Source organism: Eschrichtius robustus, chromosome 20 (assembly GCF_028021215.1).
Source record: "Eschrichtius robustus isolate mEscRob2 chromosome 20, mEscRob2.pri, whole genome shotgun sequence".
NCBI lineage: Eukaryota > Metazoa > Chordata > Mammalia > Artiodactyla > Eschrichtiidae > Eschrichtius > Eschrichtius robustus.
This window is the reverse complement of record NC_090843.1, coordinates 533,516-559,159: the sequence shown is the minus strand read 5'-3', so window position 1 is coordinate 559,159 and position 25,644 is coordinate 533,516. Positions and strand designations below refer to the sequence as shown.

Here is a 25,644-nt window from a genome sequence, read left to right as displayed (position 1 = left end):
TGGCATTTTCCTAAATAGGCAAAGCGGAGGCTTGAATATTTATGGCTGTTCGTTAAAAGCCTTGAAATGGATTGATACTGTAGCATCTCCTTAACCGGTAAAGATGAGCAAAGGCAGAAAATGTCACTAACACGCAAGTTTGGCTCCGAGATGGACGCTGGGAAAGGGGCACCGATCAGGAACTAATCCCTGAAGCTGACGTGAGGGGGACTTTCGCTTTGACATAGAAAGGATCCTTCGAGGCCAGCGAGAGAGTCCTTGAGGCTTCACCTGGGTTTCATCCCCCATCTGAAAGTCAGCTGTTCCGGGCGAGCGAGATGCAGTCACAAGGCAGGTTCTGCCGCAGCCGAGCGGCAGCCTGGACACTAGTATCGCCCGCCCTTTCCTGGGAGAGCGAGGCAGCGGTAGGGGCGAAGCTCTTGGAAAGTGCACCACGTGGAACCCTCGCTCTCGGCCTGGTCGTGCCGGGGTGTGTAGCCCACACACAGAGGGCGTCACCCACAGTGTGGGCAGTGCCTGTTCCAGACCGAGCCCTCGGAACGCAGCTTCCGCTTGGTCACGCCTGATACACGAGCAGAGGCTGCGCCACTTGGTAGGAGGCAAAGGTGGGATTTGCAGCCGAGGCATTCCGACCCCAAAGCCCGTGTATCCTGTGCACATATCACAGCACCTCCAGGGAGATGAGAAGACTCCCCGAGTGAAAGAGCAGAGAGAAACGAGCACTGACGTGTTATAGACCACTTCTTCTTTAACGTCCGAGGGGTCTGAGTCGTGACCAGACCTTTCCGTCTCTGGGGCAGCGAGTCAGGATTGTGGTCCAGCTGCCCATCCTGGGCAGACCTCTCAGAAGCCGGGGTGAGCCAGCACCCTCCCCCTAAACCTCTCAGAAGCCGGGGTGAGCCAGCAGCTCTAAGCCCCTCCCCCTCAGGTGCTCACCGAGGGTCCACCAAGCGCCCCCTGCCAGGAGGGTCAGGGGCTGGAAGCAGTTAGGAGCGGGTCACTGCAGCCCAGGGGAGCTTGGAGATATGAGCGAGACCGTGTCCCCGGGTGACGACAGACAGCCCTCCAGCTCGGGACAACCCCAGGGGGAGAAGCCTGCGGGTCCCCTCGCCACCAGCTGCCCGCAGGCAGACGCGCACACTTCCGTCCGTGTTGGACTGGATGCGTTCGGAGAGCTGGAGACCCGTCCCGGGGGTCCCGGCCTCTCCTTTCAGCCCTGCGAGAAGGCCGGCACGGGATTGCCCGTGACGACAGCCAGAAGTCTGCATTTTTATGTAAAATATGCCTAGTTCTTCTCTCCTTCCTTCTACCTGGACCCTCCTTTCCCGGGGATCAGCCTGCTCCCTCCTTCTCCTCCTTGAAGCCTTAGCGCAAATGTCACCTCCGGGAGGTCACCTTTCCCGGCCACCCTGGTTCAGGGGGCAAACCTCCAGCCGCGTCCCTGGTCCCCTTCCGCGGTGCACGTCACCCTCAGATAGACCACGTCGCATGCTCACGTGTTTACTTCTTTGTCTCCCACTGAGTTCCAGGCAGCAGGACCCTTGGCTTTTGTTCACGGGTGGGCCGCTACCCCGGGGGCAGGAAGGATGTGGGATGCGTGGGGGGGTGAGGGGCAGGCGTAGCGAGCTGTGTGTCTGGCCGTGGCCGTGGAGGGGCAGATGGGCCGGGGCACAGGGCCGAGGCTCTGGCACTGAGGGGTCGGGAGCTCCGGGGCTGGAACCCAAGGCTGATGGCAGGTGACAGAGCGTGCGGGGGCAGGGGTGTGGCCCCGCGCCCCCCCTCACCCACTGCCGGGGATCCCCAAGGGTCCAAGGTGGAGGGAAGTCAGCTCAGGACCCGAGGGGCCAGAATACCGACCTCCCCGGAGCGTCTCCTGGCCTCTGGGGAAAGGGCTGTAGAGAGGGGCAGAGAATAAAAGAGGATCTAAAAGTCAAATGAGAAAAGACCTCATTTGGTGCACACAGCCGGGCAGCCAGGCAGTAAATTAGCCCCTGCCAAGCTGGGAAGAAATGGGGAAACGAGATGGAAAGAAGCCAGTGAGTGCAGCAGCGGCGGCTCTGAGATCAGCGCCTCTGAGCCGCTGACCCCAACCCAACCCAGGCGGGCAGCCGCGGAGAAAGCCCTTGATTAAAGAAAGAGAACGATAAACCAGAAGACGCTTGCTTTCTATCAGAGGCCAACTTCCCTCTGCGTCGGGTCACGGTCCAGTGACTCCAGCGTCACAGAGAAGATGAAGCAGCCGCTTTCCCCCCAAGAAACGTTTAAAGAGCCCAGGCCAGGCATTTTGGGGGGGAGTTCTTCCTTAAATTATATAACTCTTCTCAGATCTTTTCGAGGAATGATGTTGGTTTTATTATCTCATATATTTGATTGTCTTCCTGCGGCTCTTTATCTGTCTCATGATTTTCGTGGCATCAGACTTTAATGAGTTCAGCCTGTTCTCTGGAGCATTTGACCCCTTCTGGGATATTGTGGTCCATGAGACAACCCCAGTCTGTTCCTCCCCTCCCCCTCCTAGTCCTCCCTCCACAGATGACCAGCTCCTGGTGACTTAGCTGCCCCTTGATGGATGCCCGCTGCGTGTGAGACCCAGGGAAGGGCATCTCATCGACGTGAGTCTGTTTAATCCTTCAGTCGGGTCTGCAAAGTCGGTGTTATTGGCCCTGTTTTCCAGATGATGAACCCAAGGGGCAGAGATTTCGTTCATTTTTCCCGTGCCCCAGATGCAGGGCAGGCCTGGGCTCTGAACCCGGGGCTGATACGCTTCTCCCTGCAGCAGCTGTGGTCCGGGGAGGAGGGCTACCCGGGGACTGACCACCTCCCTCCAGGGGTGCAAGTGAGCCTCCCTCCTTCCAGGTCCCCGTCTTTGTTCTCCAAGCACCAGTGACGCCCTGATAAGTCTTTACTCCAGGAATTCCATGGCTGCATGAGTTGGCCTTTCAGTTGGGGATTTGTTTAAATCTTGTAAAAATGGGTGAGAGATCACTGAATTCCTTTTCACCTTGCCGTGGGGAGGAGGGGGTGGGTGTCCGGACGGAGATGACCAACCTGCTGTCATTGCCGGTGTGGACCACGCACTTGCCTCCGTTACCTCGTTTCATTCTAACAGCAGTCCTTGGGTGAGTGGCGTTGTCCCTGTTCTCCAGGCAAGGAAGAGGAGTCGTGGGGAGGAGAGGAGCCGTGTGCAGGGCTCATAGACAGCAGGTGGAAAGGCCGGGACCCTGGGCTGCCTGCCCCAAAGTGCAGGCCTGTGGCCCTCATGCCTCAGTGTCCCCTTCCATACGCATCTGTGAAGACCCACCAGACTGAAATTCTGGAAAATCTTTTTATTCCAGCCGATGAAGGACTTACAGGCACAAAATGTGTTCCTGACTCCCAGTTCGTTGCTTCACTGCACGAGTGGTTATTTTGTTCAGACTCACAGTGAACAGTCTTGAAGAGCTCCCTGCTCAGCAGAGGAGGCTGAGATAAGGGGGCTCCAAAGGGGGCGCGGAGCAGTGAATCTGGCCCCGCTCGCCCCCGCCTGCCACCGCAGCCTAGACCAGTGACCAGGGCCACAGTGGCCGAGCTTGAGAACCGCTCGAGGAGAGACTAGAGGCTCATGGTGGCGCATTCGATTCCGGATTAATTCAGCTCGACTCTACCTTAGCCCCACGCAGACGTGACGTTTCTGAGAAGGAAAGACTTCCTGTTTGATTTCAGGTGACTTTTTCTTTATCGTTGTGTAATCAGCTCTGGCTATAGTTCTGCTCTTTTAAGAACTTGGGGTGACGTCTGTGAAATGGGGATACGACTTTGAGGATGAAGTCTTGCCCGTAAGAAGCCTGGCCTGCCTCCAGGGAAGGGCTGCATACATTCGCGTCTATTATGTGACAGTTGTTTCAACTTGCTGGTGCTGTGTAGCCACCCGAGACTTAACGGCTTAAAACCACAGCCACGTTATCGCTGGGATTCTGCCCAGCATGTGCCGGCCTCCGTGGCCCTGCTGGGCCCTGGAGGGTGGTCCACGGGGGCCCCGGGCTTCTGGCTCTTGGCCAAGACCCACGGGTCCTCCTCTCCGTGTTCTGTCCTCCATGAGATTTCTCCTCACGCAGTAGTTTATCCAGAGCATCTCGCCACGGTGACTCCCAAGAGGGTACAACACTGAGGCCCCCCAAAAAGTGGAGGCCCCTTAAGCTTCACCTAGAACGTGATTACTGTGTCATTCCCACCACCTTCTCCAGGTCGGAGCAAGTCCACAGCCAGCCCGGCGTCTAGGGGAGGTGATGTAAGTACTAAATCCTGGTGGGAGGCGTGGCGCTGTCACGCTGCAGGGGCCATACAGGATGGGGGCGGGGGGCACTGTGGCCGTCTTCGGGGACAGTCCCCTGCACAGCTGGCTTTGAGCTCTGTGTGGCCAGCGGAGAATCCTCAGCACAGCACCCTGCAGGGGCAGGTCTCAAAAGCGCCTAGGACCCAGGCAAGAGGGGCCCCTGCCCTGGGTTACAGAGCCGGGATCAGCAAGCTTTTTCTGCTGAGGGCTAGAGAGTGAGTGTTTCAGCCTTTGCCTTCATCTAAATTTTAGATTTCTCCAGTTTGAGCAGCTGTTCCTGCCTAAAGGCTCCAAAGACTGATAGTCTTTGTCACATGTTTTGTTTCGCATTCAGGAAACTTAAAACCATGCTTAGCTCCCAGGCTGTACCCGGCAGGGTCGGACTGGATTTGGGCTGCAGGCTGAAGTTTGTGCCCCCAACGTTACAGGGCTCTCGTCGGGCCTCCCCAGCCTGAGCCCTCCTCACGGGCTTGGGGTCTGTAGGGTCAAAGGGGCGTGCCCACCTGGGGTCTGAGAAGTCCCTCCCAGGGCCTGCGCAGCCTCTCCCCGCAGCCATCGGCCCGCGGGGTGCCGCCCTGCTGGCGCAGACACGCCTGCGTCCGACGGGCAGGTGGGACAGAGCTGGGACAGAGCTGGGACGTGCGGGACGCTCGTCGTGGCCGCGGTGGAGGGGGGCGGCAAGAGCAGTCAAGCGGGCCACGCCTCCGCGTCCGGGGGGGCCGTCTCAGGGGCCCCTGAATCCTCCAGTCGAACCTGGCCTTCCGGTTGCTGGGAAGAATTACAGGTGGAATCATGTTCCCCCGAATTTGGTGTGTTGAAGATGACGCCAGTGTGACTGTCTACAGGGGCAGGGCTTTCCAGGAGGTGATCACAGCCAGATGAGGCCATTAGGGTGGGGCCCCCTCGGAGAGCACTGAGGTTTTCGTGAGAGACTCCAGGAGGGCAGCTCACAGAGGACAGAATGGCGAGAGCTCAGCGAGGCAGCCGCTGTCCTCGCGGGAAAGCAGCCCCGCCGGCACCTTGGCTGTGCACCTCGACTCTCCAGAACCGTGAGAAGTAGGCGTCTGTTGTTGAAGCCGAGCTGTCACAGCAGCCCGAGCAGAGCGCTAGGGGGGTCCGCGTGCAAGGTAGTAGGAGAGAACAGCTAGTTAATACTGCGAGCTCAGTTTGTAGCGCGTGTATTTAGGCGGATGGTCTGTGGCCTCTGTCCCTGTGGCCCCAGCGCCCCAGGCCCGTACGGAATCTGGGTCTCGGCCACAGGTAAATGACGCTGTAAACCAGGATGCGTTTTACCTACTCACAATCAGTACCATCATCTCTCACCAAGCAGAACAGGAAGGAGGGGCGGGTAAAGGTCCCAGGGGTCGGGGCAGTTCCTCAGATGTCCTCACCCCACTCCCGTCCTGCTCACATAGAGTGGGCACCGTGACAGGGTCAAGTCCTGGCTCTGCCCCCCCCCGCAGTATCACTGCCACCCCCGTGGGAGACAGGCACCGTGCCCAGTGCAGTGTGGCTTAGGTGAGGTTAAAACTTGGCCCCTGTTAACTGTGGGTATCATATACTTAGTGTACCTCGCTATTAAGGAGGTTCTTGAAAATATCAGGTTGGCAGAAGAGAATCCAAAGAGGTGTTTAGTTTTTTTGTTTTTTGGGGGTTTTTTTTTGATGTAACAAGAAATTATGGAAGTTAGTTCGGCCTTGGGCTGAAGAGGTTGGGTGACCCAGGTCAACTGGGATGGTGTTCTCCCAGCCCTGGTCGTTTCATGGTCACCTTCCTGACTTATTCCTTGACAAGCAGATGGTACCGAGGAGCTAGAGGGAGATCAGCCCAAGTAAGAGATGAGAGCTTTGCACAAAGCCTTGAAATGGGAATGCTTTCTCCCTGTGTAACTCCATGTTGTTGCCTCATCTGAGGACCACAGACACTTGCTAGCACACATCCCAGAGTCAGACAGACACCAGGTGCGGGGGCATCTTTCTGCCTGGTCAGAAGTCTGGCAGGCGATTCCGAATTTTACTCGTGGCTCTTTCAGAATTATTAGCACAGCTACCGTGGCAGACAGTTCGACAATGTCTCACGAAGCTAAACATGGTCTTTACCAAATGATCCAACAGTCATGCTCCTGAGTATTTACCCAAATGAATTGAAAACTTATGTCCACACAGAAACCTGCACAAGTGTTATAGCAGCTTTAGTCATAATTGCCAAATCTTGGAAGCCACCAAGATGCCCTTCAGTAGGTGAGTGAACAAATAAACTGCGATACGTCTAGACAATGGAATATTATTCAACACTAGAAAGAAATGAGCTCTCAAGCCATGGAGGAAACCTCGGTGTGCATGACTAAGTGAAAGAAGCCAGTCTGAAAACACTGCACACTGTAAGAGCCCGACTGTTGACATTCTGGAAGAGGCAAAACTAGGAAGACAATAAGACAGATTGGTAATTGCCGGGGCTGGGGGAGGGCCATGTAGGCAGAGCGCAGAGCGTTTTGAGGGCAGTGGAACTATTATGTACAATAACAGTACAGTGGTGGGTACATGTCATGATACATTTTCAAAAACCCATAGACTGTACAGCACCAGGAGTGAACCCTGATGTAAACCCTGGGCTTTGCGTGATAACGATGTATCCATGCAGGTCCAGCGATTGTAACTAAGATACTGCCTCAGTGTGTTGAACTTGGCGGGGGGCGGGGTATATGGGAACTCCGCAGATTCCACTCAATTTTGCTCTGAACCTAAAACTTCTCTTTAAAGCAGTTTATGAATACAAAAAAAGAAGAAGAAGAAATGCAGCCTGGGTGGCCTTTCCCTTCCAAACAAAGGTCCAGGATAGAACCGGGAACGGGGCCTGTAATCACCAGGCTTTGAAAGCTCTGCTTTTGCCATCCCCTCCTCCCTCGCTCTCTTTTTCCTTCCTTGCTTCCTTCCTTTTCCTCTTCTGTGTTAATTGCTATTTAAAGCCAGGGTCGGTCGTTGCAAACCCTCTTTGTGCCACGTGATCCCCTTCAGGTCCTCGGGTATCAGGGAGGCAGAGGGGTGGTTACTGTAACTGGACCTTAAAGCACTTGTGTTGCCTTTAGAGACGTCGTTTTCTGTTCGCCCCAGTCCTGGCCACCGTGTTCATCTAAATGGGAAATACGTAGTGCAGACTCCAAACTTTCCATTCTCATCTTGTGCCAGAATTCCTTTATACTTACATTATGCATTTTGTCCAGAGCTTCCAAATATTGCAGGTGTTTCTCATGTGATGTACTGAGATCCTCGACGTGTAAGGTATCACGTTTTAGTGTATTTATCCATTTTCGTGTCGTAATCCCTGTGCCTCGCAGGGTGCCTGGCCCCAAGAAACGCACGATTAGCCCAAACAGTGGCAGTGAAGGAAGGGGCAGGGGAGGGTGTGTTAATACCACAGAGAAGAGAAACCGGAAGTTTTGCTGCTCTGGTCAGAATAAATGCAGTTGTATGAGAGGGGGATTTTTTAATCTGTTTTATTCACGTCTGTGCCCCATGCCTGGAACAGCGTCCGGCCCGTAGGCAGATGATATTTGCTGGAAGAATGAACAGAAGGTTCATCGTTGACAGAATTCCCAGGTGCTGACAATCATTTCAGAGTATTTAATACATGTTATTAATCCAGCCTCTCATCCAAAACGCTTCCTTCGTCTTCCTGTGAGCCTGGGTTAGTTCATTGCCTTGAGTCCCTTTCACCTGCCCGCCGTGCCCGGGGCCCTTCCTGCTCCTGACGTGAGACCCTGTGGAGTTACGCATATTCAACTCACCTGCAATAAACATGCGTTTCTATACATACCACGTACTTGCCAGTACGTGGGGTGCTGGGGTTCCAGTATCACAGATGAAACGGAAGCTCAGAGAGGCCAAGCGCCTTGCCCAAGGTCACACAGCTCCCGCGTGGCCGAGCTGGGCTCCGGCAGTCAGGTTCGGAGCTTTCTTGCCGCACTTTGCGTCCTGCAGTGCTCTGGGCTGGGAGGCACTGCCCCAAAGTGGTTTGACTGGGAGCATCTTGGCTGAGAGTTGGGGATGCCTCGTCCATACCCCGCCCCCGATGTGCTTCCTGTTCACCACGCTCTGGTCCAAGCCTGGCGCTGCAGGAGGTGGACACAGCTGGGAGACCTTGCTGCCCACCCAGCGACCTTCCAGCAAGCCTCTCGGCTTCCTTCTCAGAACCCTGAGGATGCTTTTCCAAACCGTCTCGAAGGCGCATGCAGCCTTAGCAATCTAGCAGTCTGACGAGCATTTTGCATTTTGCATTTTGCGCTCAGGAGGTCGGTGGTGTCCGCGGAGCAGGCTTGCACCAGGTCCACTGGCTTCTCCAGCCTGACCTTAGGGAGAGTCTGCCGTGCAGGGTGCTCGGGAGGGCGGCCCGGCCCCTGTGGGGAGAGCCTTGGGTCGAGTGGGGGCAGATAAGCAGCCTCAGTGTAACTCACGTGGCAGAGGCTTCGGGATCTGTGTGGCCCTGGGCTGTGGGCCCCGGAGCAGGGAGCTGGGGAGACGCTGACTGAGCTCAGGGCCCTGCAGCTGTGAGAACAGAACACCCGGAAAGCACCCCCAGGCACGTCATCTTTCTTCCCAGATGGTACTGTTTCAACAAGTCAGCATTTCCACCAGGTCCGTGAAGAAGGCCTCCAGCGTCCCATGTTCTAGCCTGGGGGATTTGTGATGTTTTTCGAAACAACCGTAAGTTTCCCATTAAAATATTTTTATCGTTGATAAAAGGAAGAAATGATAGGCTTTGTTTCCCTGAGACAGTCAGAGGACTTGAGCGTGTTTATGGGTAAAGGCCAGCGTTCTTTTGTGCTGCAGCCTGGCAAGGGCGGTTGACAGTCAGGCCGTTTACTCCAGCACGGGCACTGGGGGGTCGGCCAGGACACACGGCGGGAGAGTGAGAAGCAGAGACCAGGAAATGCGGCCAAGGACAGGCGCGCGAGTCCCCGGGACCCTGGGAGACGAGCCTTCGGGGCCAGACTTGCTGATCCACGTGGGCACCTTAGCCATTTGGACCCTGTTAAGCATTTGAACCCTTTTTTGGCAAGAGTCCCCCCAGCTGGGCCAGTTCCCGCCCTAGTGTCTAGGGAGCCACGCTGACTCAAGAGCGGATGAACCTTCAGTTCAGAAAAATGGTCCAGATCGTGGAGGCCAAGGCCAGACGTCCAGGGCTCAAATGCCAGCTTTGCCGCCTCTGGCTGTGGAGCCCTGGGCAGGCTACTTAACGTCCCTGTGCCTCGTTTCCTCGTCTCTGAACTCGGACGCTCCTACCGCCAGGGCCCCATGAGGGCCCCCCGAGCTAACTAAGGCCCTGGCACCTGGTGGAAGTCCGGGTGGGGACACTGGCTCCGGTCCTTGTTGCTGTCGTCAGTGGCATCTGAAGCCTCACCACGCTGCCCCCCGAGTTCTCCAGAAAAGCTTCGGAAGCCCCGTCCGCTTCGGGAGGCCTTGGAGTGTGTAGCCCTGCAGAGGGTGGAAGGGTGGGTGGCCCTGAAGCGACGTCCTTCCAGCTGCCCCCCACCCTCTGCCCGGGTCCTGTACCCAGGCTGCAAGGAGGCCACTCACACCCCACTGTACAAGACAGGCAGCCACTTGTAGCACCCTGACAGCCCCCGGGCACCTGGCTCAGGGAATTATAATCATGATGATCGTAGGAACAAGAAGCAGTGAAACTGGATGACAGTGGCCCCCCGGGGGTTCTGTCTCTGGCTTCCCCAGTGCCGGTGCCGCAGGGAAGGTCGCCAGCCCCAGCCCCTCCAGCCGAGCCTGCCTCTCCTTTTGTGAGTTTCTCTGCGGTGGGAACCATGTCACTGGGGCAGCTCCTCGCCGGGGGGGCTGCAGGGGGACAGGCATCGCCCGGGTTGGCTGCCAGCTTCCAAGTGCCAGAGACATACCTGCTCCCGTGTACGTCGGGGATAGACCCGAGACAGCCTCCCGTCCGTTCTGTGGTCCCTGAGCTGCTTCCTCAGCCCAAAGCTGACCCCCTAGGCCAACAGGAGCCGGGGAACTGGAGCGGGTAGTAGGAGCCGGTAGAACTCAGTCTAGACCAGCCCTGAACAGTAGAAATAAAATGCAAGCCCAAACTACATTTAAGCAACCACGTTTTTTAAAAACTTAAAAAAGAAACAGGTGAAATTAATTTTAATATCTGATTTAACCCGGTATATCCAAAATGAAACACTAGCCATGAGATACTCTGCATTTTGGGGTACTAAGTCCTCAGAATCGGATGTGTATTTTACACCCAAAGCGTTTCATGCCCGTTTGCGCTGGCCGCGTGTCAGAGGCTTATAGCCGCGCGTGGCTCAGTGGCTCCCGTATGGGACGGTGCAGGTCTACCCAGCTCACAGGGGACAGTGTCACCAGCACCCTAAATCCTGTGCTTCTAAATGTCCAGATCTTCAGTGGGGCTCTCTCTTCAACACTGCTTCCCCTTTGCAGTGAGGTTTGGGGTAATTTGGAGGTATTTGTTAACAGCAGCTGATCGTCGAGGGGAAGTACGCTTCGTGCTGAACATGCGTTTGCAGCGGTGGGGTTGCCCCATCTCTTGTAGCTTAGATCTGTGAACCGTCTCATTTCATCCAGGGCGTGAGCCAGGGGTGACAGACTGTGAACGTCTCCAGGAGAAAATGCTCCAGTGAAGTCCTAACCCCCGTCCTATTATTAACAATTAAAGGCGAAACCTTGTAAGCTCAGTGCAGGGTGAGCTGGCCAGCTCCAGGGGCTGACCAGTGCCATCGCCCAGAAAACAAGCCATTGGCACTCAGCCTCCTGCTGTCCGAAGCCTTGGAGGAAGCATCAGGTGTTATCAGCACAAGTCCGAAGAGCTTCATGGACCCTGAGAAGCAAGTTGGGCCAAAGCTGACAAAGAGTCAAAACAAGCGAACAAACAAAAACTTCCCCTGGGCCTGGCTTTCAGGGTTTGTGAATCATTCTGACCAGAATCGGGGTTTCCACACCCTTGACTTCGGACAGTTCTCCAAGTGGGTGGCATCTTCCAGCACCCGAGCAGAGGGGTCTGGCCAGTGAGACTGCTGCAGTATGTGTAGAAATAGAGTCTGGAATAAAGCGTGGTCTCCCTCATCCAGCCCCCACTGTTCCTCAGCCTCGTAACTCGCACAGCAGTGTGAGGCCTCATCTCAGCCTGTGTTCAGAACAAGCGGAAACTAAAATAGGTGAACAACAGAGTTTTACTGTAGAGCACAGAGACCTATATTCAATATCCTGTAATAAGCTATAATGGAAAAGAATTTTTTAAAAAGAATATAGATACATACATGTATATATGTGTAACCGAATCACTTTGCTGTACACCTGAAACTAACACAATACTGTAAATCCACTATACTCCAATATAAAAAATTTTTTTAAAAACCCACTAACACACTGATTAATGAGAACAGATTGCAGGGCCTGGTTTTAATATAGTTACAAGAACAAATTTTACTCGAGTGCTTTTGAAATATAGTTACGACAACTGAAGTGATGATTTCTAATCTCATTAAGCTAATTCTCAAAGCCCTTTGATTCATATTTTATTAATCCCAGTGCGAGTGAGTCCATGTATCTGAAAGCCGTAAACTGTAGTTTTAAAACATACATGTCAGTGTTCAGAGCACCACTTATTACCTGATTGGCTTTGGGCGCGTTCCATAAACTTCTTGCATCTCAGTTCTGTCCCCTAAAAAATGAGAAGAAGAAGAATTTCTGGCTCATTGGGTTACGCACGGTGTGTGCAGAGTTATCTGATACATAGTAGGTGCTTGGTGGGTGTGTCTTTCCTCTCCCAAAGAGGATTTCTGTTCTTCTTCTACTTGTTCAAGTCCGGCTTTGATGCAGTCATTTCCCGTCTGGGGACTGCCGTGGCCGCCACCATTTCATGTCATTAGGGAATAAATTAGAGGCTCATTTTGGTAGGGTTTTTTGTGCTTTTTATGTTTTCAGAAAAGAGCAAATGTAGTCTTCAAAAGAAATTAAGGCCTCTTTGTAGGTTCCTTTGGTTATCATTTTCTTGCCAAGGAAACGAGCTACAAAGCTGCCAGATTCAAACGTGCGCCCCCTTGTTTCTGCCCACACCGGGGTAAGTCAGAGGAGCGTGCATTGCTCGTGCCACGGGGAGAAATACTGGGAACATGTTGAAGGAATGGGGGTGGGCAGACGCACAGGAGGTTAGCTGATGTCCCAGGACGTTTAATGAGACATAGGGGCCATTTGGAAGATACCCTAGAACACCCCAAAGTCCAGTTTTTCTGCGGAATGGCAGGTGGTTGTGCTGAGTATCTGTTAGTTACGTCCTGGCCTCGAATCCCGGGGCAGATCCACGGGTCTGGAAAGTGTGTGCCTTTGGCACACAGCCTACCTGGGACGCAGCCGCTGTGTTGTGATAAGTCATGCCTCTCTTAGATATCCGAGTCAGTATTACCCCCTTCCACGGGGGCGGGGGGTGGGGGGAAGGTGTAGAGCCACCCTAGCACGTCTGAGAGTCTCTGGGCCCATCCCCAGCTGCAGACCACTCGTTTCATCGATTCCTCCCCCCGCCCCGATTTTATTGACGTATCTAAACCAAATCTAAGATATCATGCCGTTTCACCCCTAAATACTTCATCTCTCACGCACGTCACCCGTGCATACACTCCCCTCTAACTGAAAAGGACACTTTGTAACTAATCATCCGACCGTTTATCCCACGTGATGATATTAGGAACAATTCCCACAACGTCATCTAATTCAAGACCGTATTTTAATTTTCCCAATTTCTTTCTACGTTTGGGTGGTTTGAATCAAGATTCAGACAAGGTCCACATCTTACACTTGATTACTGCATTTTTTGTCTCTTTCAAAAACATTTCAAAACGTCAGTCCTTCAGCAGATGCCCTTGGGCCTGTCGTGCAGCCCAAGGAAACCAGCATTTTTCCTTTAGTCCTTCCTCCTCCTCCTCCTCATCCTTCAGCAAAATTCTGTATCATAGTTTGATCGTCTTGTTTATCAGACCTTTGCTCTGAATGACCTCTGGCTTTTTCCACAAATGAAATCCACCTCAGTGCCCAAACCTTTTTCACCCAAGAAGATAATTACATCTTCCTTCCAGCAGTGCCATGGCATCTCCCGGTGGATTCAGAAGAGGAATTCCAAAATCGTGGGGCGAGAGTTCTCTGTGTGTCTGATTCAAAGGGTCCCCTTCAAAACCCAGCGACAAATGTTACCATCACCTCGTTTGCACGAACGGAGTGTGTAAACGCCTACACGCTTGACTTCCCTGTTCCAGCACAGGCTTCCTGATTGGCCGCTAAATGTAATTGACGTGTTTGTTTTCACACAGATAATCGCGTATCAGCCGTACGGGAGATCCGTGGACTGGTGGGCCTACGGCGTCCTGTTGTACGAAATGCTGGCCGGGCAGGTAACGTCCCCCGTGTGCTCGTGCTTGTGTGTTGCCACGTAGCATGAAGGCTTCAGCGCTGAAATGCTGGCTGGGCAGGTAACGTCCCCGTGTGCTCGTGCTTGTGTGTTGCCACGTAGCATGAAGGCTTCAGCGCTGAAATGCTGGCTGGGCAGGTAACGTCCCCGTGTGCTCGTGCTTGTGTGTTGCCACGTAGCATGAAGGCTTCAGCGCCGTGGGACCGCGAGAGCAGGACCTGGCCGTGTGCAATGGCTCATGCTGGTCTGACTCCCCTGATCCTGGTGCAAGAGGGAGAAATTGTACAGACATTATCTTCTAGTCCTAAAGACCCAAATTGAAAGCTACACCCTGGAGTGTAGACAATACAGCTTTTGCATCACCCGCAAAAGGTCCCTGCACGTTGAGGACCGTGGTGGCCTTTTGTTTTCGGTGTCTCAGCCCTGGGGTGGGATTGGGCTTCACTGCACGTTTCTCTGCAGAAATCACCCCGGCCGCTCCCATGTGTAGAGCCGGTATTATTGTAAAGGAAGAAGTTAGTTAAACTGGAGGGAGTGTTTTAATAGCTTCTCTCCTCTGCCCTTATCTCTCCCTGGGCAATTCATTGTAATTTTCACAAAAGCCCAGCGAGGCTGAACTTCCAGTTAAGAAAAGGCAGATTAGGTTTCCCTTGGCTGTGTGACACGTGTCGGGTAACCAAGGGCATCGCTGCCTAACGTGGCACTTTCTAAGGTGGTGGCCTTAGTATCTGTATTACTAGGGTAAGTCACACTCGCTGCTGTTGACAAGCAGCTCCCACCCCCAAATCTCAGTGGATTAAGAATGACAGCGGTGCATTTCACACATTTCAGATCTCTGCCATTGTACCTACTAATGATTCTGTCGTGGGCAGCTTTTATTAACTCTCAGCCCTCAAGTGTGCCCCTCCCTAGCCAAGAGCCTTTGTAAGAGAGAACGGAAAGAAACACCCGCGTCGAGTAGCAGAGCTGCCCCCAAAGAAATCTTTGCATCTTTGTTCCTGGGGAAAAGTCAGCCTTTCTGACACGTTGCGTCCATTGACTCCTTTATGATTCATTCAGTGCGTGCTTACTGAATGTGCGGGGGTGGGGGTGGCTGTGAGCAGCACAGACAGAGACCCTTCTCTTCAGTAAGGTCGCGGTCCAGAGAAAGACAGCGGACAGGCAGATAAGGAAATGATGGGCGGCCCCTCCTCGGCATCCTTGGGAACGGGTTCCAGGACTCCCACGGGGTCAACCAGAGTCCTTGGAGACTCAAGTCCCTTGTGTAAAATGGTGTGGTAATTGCGTATAACCCAGGCACATCCCCCCGTACACTTGACATCATCTTGCTGTTACTCAATATACCTAACACAATACAAATGCTATGTACCTAGTTGTAATTGAAATATAAATGTTATCTAAGTATTTGTTGGTATGTGGCAAATTCAAGTTTTGCTTTGTATTTATTTATTTTATATTTACTTTTGGCCACACCTCACGGCTTGTGGGATCTTAGTTCCCCGACCAGGGATCGATCCTGGGCCCTTGGCAGTGAAAGCGTGGAATCCTAACCACTGGACCACCAGGGAATTTCCAAGTTTTGCTTTTTAAAACGTTTTGGACTTTTATTTCATTTTTGATGTGCAGTTGGCGGACTGTAGTAGTGATAAGAAGAAAAGTAACAAAGCAGAAGAACACAGAGTGTTGGGGGAGGGTTGAAATTTTAGCTCGGATCCCAGGGAGGGCCTCACACGGAAGATAAAGTTAAGACCAGAAGGAAGTGAGAGGATGTCCACGTGCACATCTGGGGGGAGGAGCATTCCAGACAGAGGAAACAGCCAGTGCAAAGGCCCTGGGTGGGAGTGTGCAGCTTTACACTTAAGGAACGGAGAGGAAGCCACCCATGTGGCTGGACTGGAGTAGGAGGCTGAGATCAGAGAGGAAGAGAGGGCACCAGGCCCCGGGCCATGGAGACCATCGCGAGACCACTGGCTTTCCCTCTGGGCTGGGAGACCCCCATGGTCTCTCCTTTCTCTCTTTCATTGTGTCTTACATCCTATAGATACTAAAGTTGTCTTTTAAGTATTAAAAGATAAGAGGTTCCACCTATATTTGGTCTTTATTTCTCAATGATGTTGAGACTTGATATTTAAAAAGTGGTTTGTGTATTATTTATTTAGGTTTCTTCCCCCAAGGAACCATTCTTCTTAAGGCTATATACCTCCATGTGCAAACACAGAAAAGCCAGTTCCGTAGAACCGTTGTCAGCAAGACAGCTGCTGGCAGAACAGAGATCGCCTGCACCTTAAGTTAATTTCCCCTCCTTGGCATTTTGACAGTAAAATTTGACTGAATTGTTTGCCCCCGTGGGAGCTATCTGTTTGCAAAGGCGCAGAAAGCTGAGTTCCCCTCGAGACCCCACTCAAACGTTCTGACTCTGGAGTCCAGGAAACAAGCCCTGCTTTCATTCAGAGTCACATTTGTGTAGGCCCACACAGGCAGTTGGTGGGTGGAAGTGGTCTGGATCCATTTCCAGATCCGGTGCACATCACAGGACAGAAGAGGGGCTGACTCTTTATTGGCCCGGGGAGACTAGGATTTCTGCACACGGGCCTGCAGCCAGCTCCGCCCCACCATCCTCCCTCCCCAGGCCTCTGGGGACTTCCTTCCCCGGGAGAGCTTGGGAAACACCGCTCTCCTGCAGGGACGTCCCCTTTGGGGTGCATGTTGAATTCCTGCCTCATTTGCAGACTGTCCCTGAGGCCTTGGACTTGAAGATTCCCACACCCAGTGGCTCCAAAACATTGGGCACATTTTCGTTATTTCCCCGCCAGCTTCTCGGAGTCACCAAGCCTGCCTGATGTGAGCCCTTAAAGTTTTCATCATCTGTTGGAAACGGTGACACTCTTTAAATACGGCATTTGAAAAGCAGCCCACATTCGGATGCAGTGTCGGGTCCAGCTGCTGTTCCTCTAACTCTCCACTGTGCCTGCCACAAACACGGGGTTTTCATTTCAGAACCCCCTTCTTAGTCCTGCTGACTCTTCAGTGCAAATTTAAACATATTCCTGGGCCATGACTCAGCCCAGAGAGGATAATGAAGGCTCTGCTCAGATGACCCCCCCAAGCTACAGGGAATGGATGTCATTATTGAAAAGGGAGATTAATTATCAACTTGTTGATGGGGTTGAGGTCTAAATTTATCCTCTTTAATCACAGAGGGCTGAAGATGAGCAGGGAAAAGAAGATAGTTTATTGCAATTTTCTTCTCATTTGGTTTATTTACTGTCAGCAGGCAGGGGGACCGTTGAGTCTAAAACAGCCTGAGTCTTTCTTCAGTTCCTGGATTGCTTGACAACTATGATTACTTTCGAGCATAAATAGTGTTTACCCGGCCCTCTAATGAGCATCTTGCTTCTCAGAGCGTCCCGGGCATTCATCATAAAGGGCCCAGCCCTCTCCTCTCTATGTGCCTTCCCGCCAGGGTCATTTATGCTTGGTCTTCATTCCTGGTGACTCGGTAATGAGTCCTTTATCCCAGAACTTCAGCTGGAATTGTCCCTGGGTACTCCCCCCCTACCCCACATCAGTGATCTGCACATGACCATGGCAGGGCCCCCATGACCACTGACTAGTAAGTGATTCCAGAGTCATTCTGGGAAGCGTGAACCATCACCCCTCACTTGCCTATTTAAAATCCACAAATTACATATCGCCAAGGAGAGCACTTCTCTTTCAGAAATTTTTTACACCAAGCCAGGTCTTTAGTTAACAGGTAGCTTAGCTTGAAACAGTGAGTCCAGATCTGTAGAAATCTAAAAATGGTCACGAGGATGGGGGAAAGAGGGAAGGGAAGCCATCCAAAATGGTCCTGTACTCGAGGACTGCATCGCACATCACCCCTGGGTCCCCAGGCTCAGCCGCTGGGGAGGAAGGTGCATGTGACTAACTCTCCACCGTTGACCTGCCTTCAACAGGACAGAGAGGTGCCCAGGGCACGCTAAGCCCCCGTCACTGCCACCGTGCCGGCGGCAGGCCCCCGACAGAGCGGAGGGCCCGGGTGTGGATTCCCGGGCCTGGGGAGAGCCCTCTTTGCCCGTGTTCTGCGTCCCCTTCACCCCAGGTTCAGAACCCAAAGGCATCCGCCTTCTCTAGCCTCCCGCACCTTCTGAACGCAAGGCTATCTGTAACCTCACTTGATCGTAGTGAGATTTTTTAACACATAATTACAAGATTAATGGGTTAGTTGTAACTTATTTGCAAATCCTTAAAAACACGACTCAAAAACATTTTCCCTGGAGATTGTTTGGGGTCGCCCAGAGCAAGTCAAGGGACAGAGGAGAAAGTGAAAAGCACGCCCGACCGCCAACCTAATTGAAGACAGCCCGCGAGGTAATCGAGCTAAGTCTGCAGCCTGCCGCGTGCATGCGGGAGAAGCCCGTGCTGTTTCCCAGTGCCGAGTTGGGTGTGCAGGCGCCATGGAGAGGTGAGGAGTTACTCAGCCTAGACACCCCCATCTCCCTCTTTTCCGAAACAGCCTCCGTTTGACGGCGAGGATGAGGACGAACTGTTTCAGTCCATCATGGAGCACAACGTCTCGTACCCGAAGTCCTTGTCCAAGGAGGCCGTTTCCATCTGCAAAGGGGTAGGTAGACTTGGTTCCTCTGATGGCCGTGTACCGAGAGGGTCCGTCGGAGAGATGCCATCCAGACGCTTCTAAGAGACACGGTGCGGGGACCACATGCCCACGCCACTGGGTGTGCAGTTAACTCGTCACCTCTCTTGTGACGGCATTGGTTTTTCCAAACCATGAGTCTTTGAGAGTATCTTGGTCCAGGCAGTAAATAGACACGTGCTGCTTGTTATATAGCATCCTATGTGACACTTCTGGCACACAGTTTTTAGTGATAGCGTGCCTTTTTATGTATGTGTTCTTAATGCACATACAGAATGGCAGCTCCTAAAACAGTGTATAAAGACGGCTATTTAAATTCTTCTTGTGTTTGGCTGTGGGTTCAGATTGCTTCCCCGTTTCCTCATCACACAAATCACTGCAGAAAGGCCCCCACGTGCCCCCACGTGCCCCCACGTGTCCCCACGTGCCCCCACTGCGTAAGTCGGCATCACGCAGAGCATCCTGAGACGTGGTCCGGGCAGCCCTGCCGTCAGGGCTGGGGGCAGAGCAGCAAGAGGGCAGGCGCTGGGCCTGGCGTTCCCTTTTTCCCCTGGTTTTTGAGGGGGTCTTTCTGTTTCTCTTTTTTTTCAGCTTTATTGAGGTGTAATTGACAAATAAAATGGTAACATATTTAAAGCACACACTGTGATGATTTGATGTATGTGTACAGTGTGAAAGGACTCCCACAGCTGAGTTAATACCTCCGTCACCTCACCTCACATCACCTTTTTTTTTTGGTGAGAGCGCCTCTGTCTGCGGTCAGCGGACGCAGCTGTACGGTCCAGGCCTGTCAGCCACGGGCGCCAGGTTACCGAGCTCCGCGTGAGAGCTCTCTCCCCTCCCACTTTCTAGCTGATGACCAAACACCCCGGCAAGCGGCTGGGCTGCGGGCCCGAGGGAGAGCGGGACGTGCGGGAACACACCTTCTTCCGGAGGATCGACTGGGAGAAGCTGGAGAACAGGGAGATCCAGCCGCCCTTCAAGCCCAAAGTGGTGAGTTGGGGCCGCGGCCGCTCCCTGAGCCCTGTTTCCACGGATCCCGGGGGGTTTGTTGGCAGAGAGGGGGCTGCTGACCGCCGCCCCAGCCTGGCCCTCGCTCGCGAGGTCTGAGCTGACCTTGAGCATCAGGGCAGCCTGTGTCACCCGCGCCCCCCAGAAGGCAGCAGGGTCCCCCGGGGCGACGCGAGGACCCGGGCAGGTCGGCCTCGGGGCCCGGGCCTCGTGCGCCCCGCGTGGCTGTCGTCCTGCGCTGAGTCCTCGGCAGGACCCCCGTCCTCTGCGGCTCTCCTGGCGTGGCCTCGCCCGACGGGAGCCCTGCAGCCTAACCGGGTCTCAGCTGGCCCCCGGCGGCCCGGGCGCGGTTCCCACACCGGCCAGCCCTGCCGCGAGGGCTGTGTGCCCGCTGTCATCGCTGGCACTGCTGCCTTTGTTCAGACGCATCCTGCCTGACTCCCTGGAGACTCCCATTTGTTTGGGTGTGGGTTTTTTTTGCATTTATTTGGCAAACACTACGCCCCAGGCCCTCCCTGCTCTCAGTGCTTTACAAGTTCATTTAGCCCTCACAGCGACCCTGTGAGGGGGCTACAGTTGTCCCCAGTTTACAGTTGAGAACCCTGCGGCACAGAGAGGCTGAGTCACTTGCTGGAGGACACACAGCCGGTGGGTGGTGGAACCAGGGTGCAGACTTCGGTGTTGTGGCCCGGGATCCTTTCCCCATTGCACAGTGGCTCGTCTTCACGTTTATGCCTCTGGAGATCAACCGAGAGTCTGTAAGACGTCTGCCCCCTCGCTCACCCCACCTGCGGCCCTGCCGTGGCTCCCAGGAAGTCCCGCTTTGCCCCGCACCCCGTTTCTGAGGGCCGGGTGGATGCATGCCTTCCGGCTCCGCCGCGTCTCGGCCAGGATGGGCTGGGCTCCCGGGAGCACCGGGTGGCAGCTTTGCACCACAGTCGGCTTAAGAAGCATCCCCGGTGGTGACTCGGCCCAAATTTGTCTCGTCTGACAGGTGCCCCGTGAGCTGGCCAAGGGGACCCTCCCGGGCCGCTAGGGTGCCGGCTGGGCGGCTCAGGGCTTTATTCTTAGAGCAGCAACTTTCTCATCCAATATGCTTATGTGGCCTCTCCTCCAAGAATAAAACTGTTGGTGGCGAGCCCACGGATTTTATTTTTCCAAGATACTTTTAGCACAAACTGAAGAAAACCTAAAATTAATTGGGTCAGTTGACTTCCTCCTGAGTTGGCGTTTCAAGGAGGGCCCTTATGTCTCGGCTGCGCCGTCTTCTCTGCAGCCAGTTCTGGGCACTGAGTCAGGAGGCTCTCCTAGGAGAGGATGCCGGCCCTCCAGGTTACGAAACCTGGTTTTAAGAGGGAGGAAGATGAAGACAGTGATTAATGGCACTGCCGGCGGTCTCAGAGGAATATTGTTAGGGACTTTCTTCCCTCTCATATCTCTTTAGCTTCTTAAGTTAAGTATGAACGGTATACAGTAGCAGCCTACACACAGCTTAGTTTCTGTACAGGAACAACGTAGAGACGCACGCTGACCCTGCTCTGCCTGTCGAGCAAAACGCAGCTACTTGCCAGTCACGTTCCAGAAGGAGACTCCATGCGGCGAAGTCAGCCATGATACATCCATCTTCCTTTTCTGTTTATTCCCACCTCACTGGCAGAAGAAGTTGTGTCTTCGCATAGCTTCCCACCTATGGCTACGGTGGCCCTGAACTCAGACGGGGGGAAGCCAGAGGGTCCTTGGCTCTGACAGCCAAGAATGCACTGTTCCCCGTGGGCCACCGAACTCACTGGACGCGTGGTCACAGCCCGTGGCAGGCAGTTGAGCCGGGAGCCGGGTCGGGGGCCAGGAGTGTATTTATTTATTCCTGGAACGCTGCTGCTGTCTGGTCATTGTTTAACCGAGTGCTGGTTAAAATTTAAAAAAAAGAATAAACTGCCTCTGGCTGTGAAGAAACAGCCCCCGAACTCACAGACGTGGAAGTCATGGACCGAGGCCCTAAAACGGACAGATTCGTGTGAAGGGCCTGTCCGGTGAGAGCTCATCTACTCGCAGTGAGACGGCCCAGGCAGAAACCCACGTTGTGCCGGGGAGTCTGGACACAGAAAAGGAAGAAGCTGGGAAAAAATGCAGAAGGACGGGATGGGAGAGGCGGGAAGCGGAAGCCACGGTGGGTGCGAGCGGCCACAGGAACAAGCAGCAGACTCTTTGTCCTGAAGCAGAAGAGCGTCGAGGGCATGGGGACAGGTTGGGGGGCTCTGGTCCCTGGAGGGCTCATCCCCACAGCAAGCCCCCCGCACGGCCGCAGCGTGAGGCCTTTATCTCAGGGGAAGGGGCGCCTCAGTGGTCTCCCGGGCACTGCGCTGGGGCGGGGAGACCACGTGCCAGGAGTAGCGGTGGCCGTTTCCACCTGCAGGAAGCAGCGTAAGGCACGCTGCCGTCGAGGCTGCCAGACGCACGGGGCTTGACACGGCGGCAGCAGAGGAGACCCGACAGCCTCTGAGTTACTCTGCGAGGGGGGTTCCCGGCTTTCTCGGGGGAAAGTGGAGTTCCCTCACCCAGAGCCAATTACAAAGTCAAAAGAGTTTCTAGATAAAGCACGGAGCTGCGTACTCTCTGACGGGCAGTGTTGTTATTTAGAGAGAGATGCAGTGGTACCAGCCTGGCTTTCGCTGCTGAGAAAACCGTCAGGCAAATATTTCTGCCGGAGGCCCTTCCTCAACGTGTGCAGTGAACGCGATTCTGAGAGCAGCTCTCCTCTGAGCAGTGTTTATAGCCCCGGCTGGCTAACGTGTCTGGCTCGGTGAGGTCTGCTCGATGAGTTTGTAGCACGTGCTGGAGAATCAGTTTCCCTGAGATATATCGTATTAAGGACTGTCGGCCCCTGGTTCCCGTGAAATCAAGGCCTTGGTTATTGTAAATGCCAGCAGGAGGTGCCCGCGGTTATCCAGAGATCAGGCTTGCCCTGTAAGCTTGGGAGTCTCATGTTTGTTTTAGTTTTTACTTTCGTTTTGGACCCTCCGATGAAAGCTTGTTTCAGAGTCACTGATTTCCCTCAGAGAGCCGAGCTACCGTATCAGTGGGCAGCCAACGCTTCCCTGGAGGGTCGGGGCTCCCACGGTGCCCTGGCTTTGCTCACCTTCCTGTCTCCCTGAAGCTGCACCAAAGTGCCTGGAAAACGTGGGGTTCCACCGTCCCAGTGCGTGGCGCGATGCACTGGGTCCTCGAAGAGGCTCCAGCAGAACGTTCCATCCACGGCAACATGAAGGGCGGGTCTGCAGTGCAGCGGCGGCCCAGGTTCTGTTCAAGGCCACACGGGAAGGAGGGCGGGGAGAGGGGTGACGGTGTCAGGTGGGGGGGACGGTGGCCGTCCCCCCAAGGGGGGCGAGTCTGGAGGCTCAGGGGTGCACCAGCTCCAAGAGGGAGTCGGGAGCCTGCCCTGCGGCCCCCCACGGCGGGAGAAGCCGTGTCCCGTGTGCGATTGTGAAGGTGAAGATGACTTGCTAGAAAGCGGGCCTGTCCTCGCGTGCTGGTTTCTTTGGAAAAACCGAAGCCAAAGCAAAACCAGACAGCTGTGCGGTGATGCTTTCCTGGAGAGTGTTAGCTACGCAGCTTCCCTTCCTCCCTGTGGGAAAAAGCACAAAGCAAGCTGCTTCCAGCTTTCTCTTTACTCGCCTCTCTGTAAAGCAGGAGGTACCACGGAAGGACGATGGCCCAGCCTCCTGAGCACTCCCTGAAGAAGGAAAGCTCTTTCTGTTTGCTTTTCCTGAAACCATAAAAGGCCTGCGTCTTAGTCCCTGCAGGCTGCCCTCAGAGGCACACGCGAGCCCGAGATCCTGAGCCAGTGTCACTTTGAATTTTGTAGGCGTTTATCCTGACTTATTATTCCTGTGAATAAAATGCCCAGGAACAGCCTTCACATCTCCATTCAGCCTACCCACGAGAAATAACAGTCTACACAAATATCGGAAGCAGAGAGTTAATTGGTGCTTCTGTTTTTGAATTCTATCCATTGGCACCAAGGAGCAGACGAGCTCGTTCACAGGCCGGCCAGAAGCGTCCACTGTACTGAAGTGGTTATTAGAGATTAATCTACAAAGTGAACACTGAGAAATGTATCCAGGATTGGTGGGTGAGCAGAGCACTTTAGAAATAGGCCTGTCTATCTCAGGTGGGCTTTCTTGGGTAACTGCTGTCGTTATTTTATCAAAAAGAGACAGAGAAAGGAAGAGAAGGACTTGCCTCGGGTCTGCGGCGAGATGCACAGTCAGATTCATTTTCCTGATGGCCTCAAAGTCCTTTTTCTCACAGGGTCATTAGTTTGTTTAGATAGTTTGATGATGGTTTGATTATCAAGGTTAATGCAGTATGCTTTTTAATATTTTTTATTTATCTTGAAATAATTATTCATTTCAGACTTGCGGAAGAGTTGCAAAGGCAGTATAAAGAATTGCTGCATCCCCTTCACCCACATTCCCTCAGTGCTAACATTTCAGCACGTTCCCTGTGTCATTCTTCCTCTGCATCTCTGTGAGGGCGTGTAGGCAAGGACACACATGTACATATTTTCTTTTCTGAACCATTTGAAAGTAAGTTGCAGACGTACACCTAAATAATGCCTCTTTACACCTAAATAATTCCATGTGTATTTCCTACAACTAAGGACCTCCCACGGCACTGTATTCTTTTGATAATTGCTCTGAGAAGTTATTTATATGGGGTAGCAGCTCTCCAGGTAACAGGAGAAGAAGACCCCAGAGTGGACAGCAGCCTCGGGCCACATCTAATCAGTTCTCCCAGGTGGCAGGTGGGGTTCATCCTCTGGACCTTTCCGTGGAACCAGCAGCAGTGATGCTAATTAAAATCAAGATTCTCAAGGCTCAGGGAGCTTCTCTGACAACATACAGACACTGACCAGCCCTGGGAGACTAGAACCTGCCATCTTGTGAGGCGCTGAGGTGGGATTTAAGCCTTGGAACCCGCCTAAGACAGCACCTTCTCCTTGGTTAATTAGAGGCAGGATGTCTTCCTATTCCTTGGTAATTATGCTCCCAGATGCTCTTCTGCTTGAGAGAGAAATGGGAAGAAATGAGACTTTTAAGTAATTATCAATATGAATAAGTGGCGCTCTCGCAAGGCTCAGGGAGCTGCCGGCGGGGAGTCACGGGGAATGCAGCCCCTGCGGGCCTCAGGCCGAGGGAAGGGACCAGTCCGGTACCCATGGTCCGGAGTGAAGGCCCCGTGATGCTGGGCAAGACAACAGCCTCTCTTGGAAAGGCGGCCTTGAACGCCCTGGAGCTGCCCGTGCGTGTGAAGAAAGACCAGGCGGTGTGTGTGTCCTCATTCCAGAGGATACAGGCCACGGCAGGCCAGAGCCTCTGCCCTCAGACACACGGGGCTCTCACCTGCACGAACCTAATCGTTCAGTGTGTGTGTCTTAACAGCCGCCATCAGGCCAGAAGTGGCCTTTCCTGAGAGGCGCGCTGAGGCGGCAGGTGAGGGGAGCCCTGTTTAATTTTGTCTGAGAAAATAGGGCCTGTCTCCAGGGGACGCTGGCAGGAGGTGAAAGAGGCCCCAGTCCCTTTTTAAAAAGTTATTGTTAAAATACAATCTCCTTGCGGTGAAAGAGACGGTTAAGCAGTAGAGAAGGATATAAAATGAAAAAGCGGGATCTCCCTCTCCCCAGGGACCACTCCCGCGGCTCACCTGACGTTTCTGTAACCTTCCAGAAAGCTGTACGCGTGCGTGAATCTATACACTTTGTCCCTGCGTTGCTCACGTGGGCGTGTGGCCTCCTTTGCGTGGGGGCCGCTCCTTTCCTTTTGTCCCCAGGCCGGGCACTGACTGTTTTCCACATCCTCTCCTCTGCCCATTCTCCTTCTCCAGACTTTCTGCACCAAAATGCACTGGCTTCAGTGGGCGTCCAGGCCTTCAGTGAGCACATCTCCAGAACGCTGGGTGACGCAATGCGCAAACTAACCTCACTTCTTCCTAACCCTTGGCGTGTGCGCCTGCTTGTGTTGGTCGTGCACGGAGGCCCCCCGCCCAGCATGCTGATTTTAGGAAGGGCAGACCCCCGGCTGCCGCCCGGCGGCCCAGCCCGCTCGCTGGACGGCTCCGTGGTGTGGACGTGACCTCCCAGGAGGCGCCTGCTCCTTTCTGCCGCGGGTTTAACGCCATGAAGGGTCCGGGAGCCGAGCCCATCGCGGGTCGTGTGCTCGCCACCCTCCACGGGGGCCACGGC

General features: G+C 53.9%; 1 protein-coding gene across 1 annotated transcript in view; it reads left to right on the top strand.

Moving 5' to 3' along the window:
• PRKCA (protein kinase C alpha) overlaps window positions 1-25,644 on the top strand; it is a 370,742-nt gene that overhangs the window by 333,803 nt on the left and 11,295 nt on the right. Inside the window, exons 14-16 of the mRNA XM_068529666.1 lie at window positions 13,641-13,721; window positions 18,255-18,362; window positions 19,245-19,385. Coding sequence (XP_068385767.1) covers window positions 13,641-13,721; window positions 18,255-18,362; window positions 19,245-19,385 — 330 coding nt within the window. The remainder of the gene's footprint in view (window positions 1-13,640; window positions 13,722-18,254; window positions 18,363-19,244; window positions 19,386-25,644) is intronic.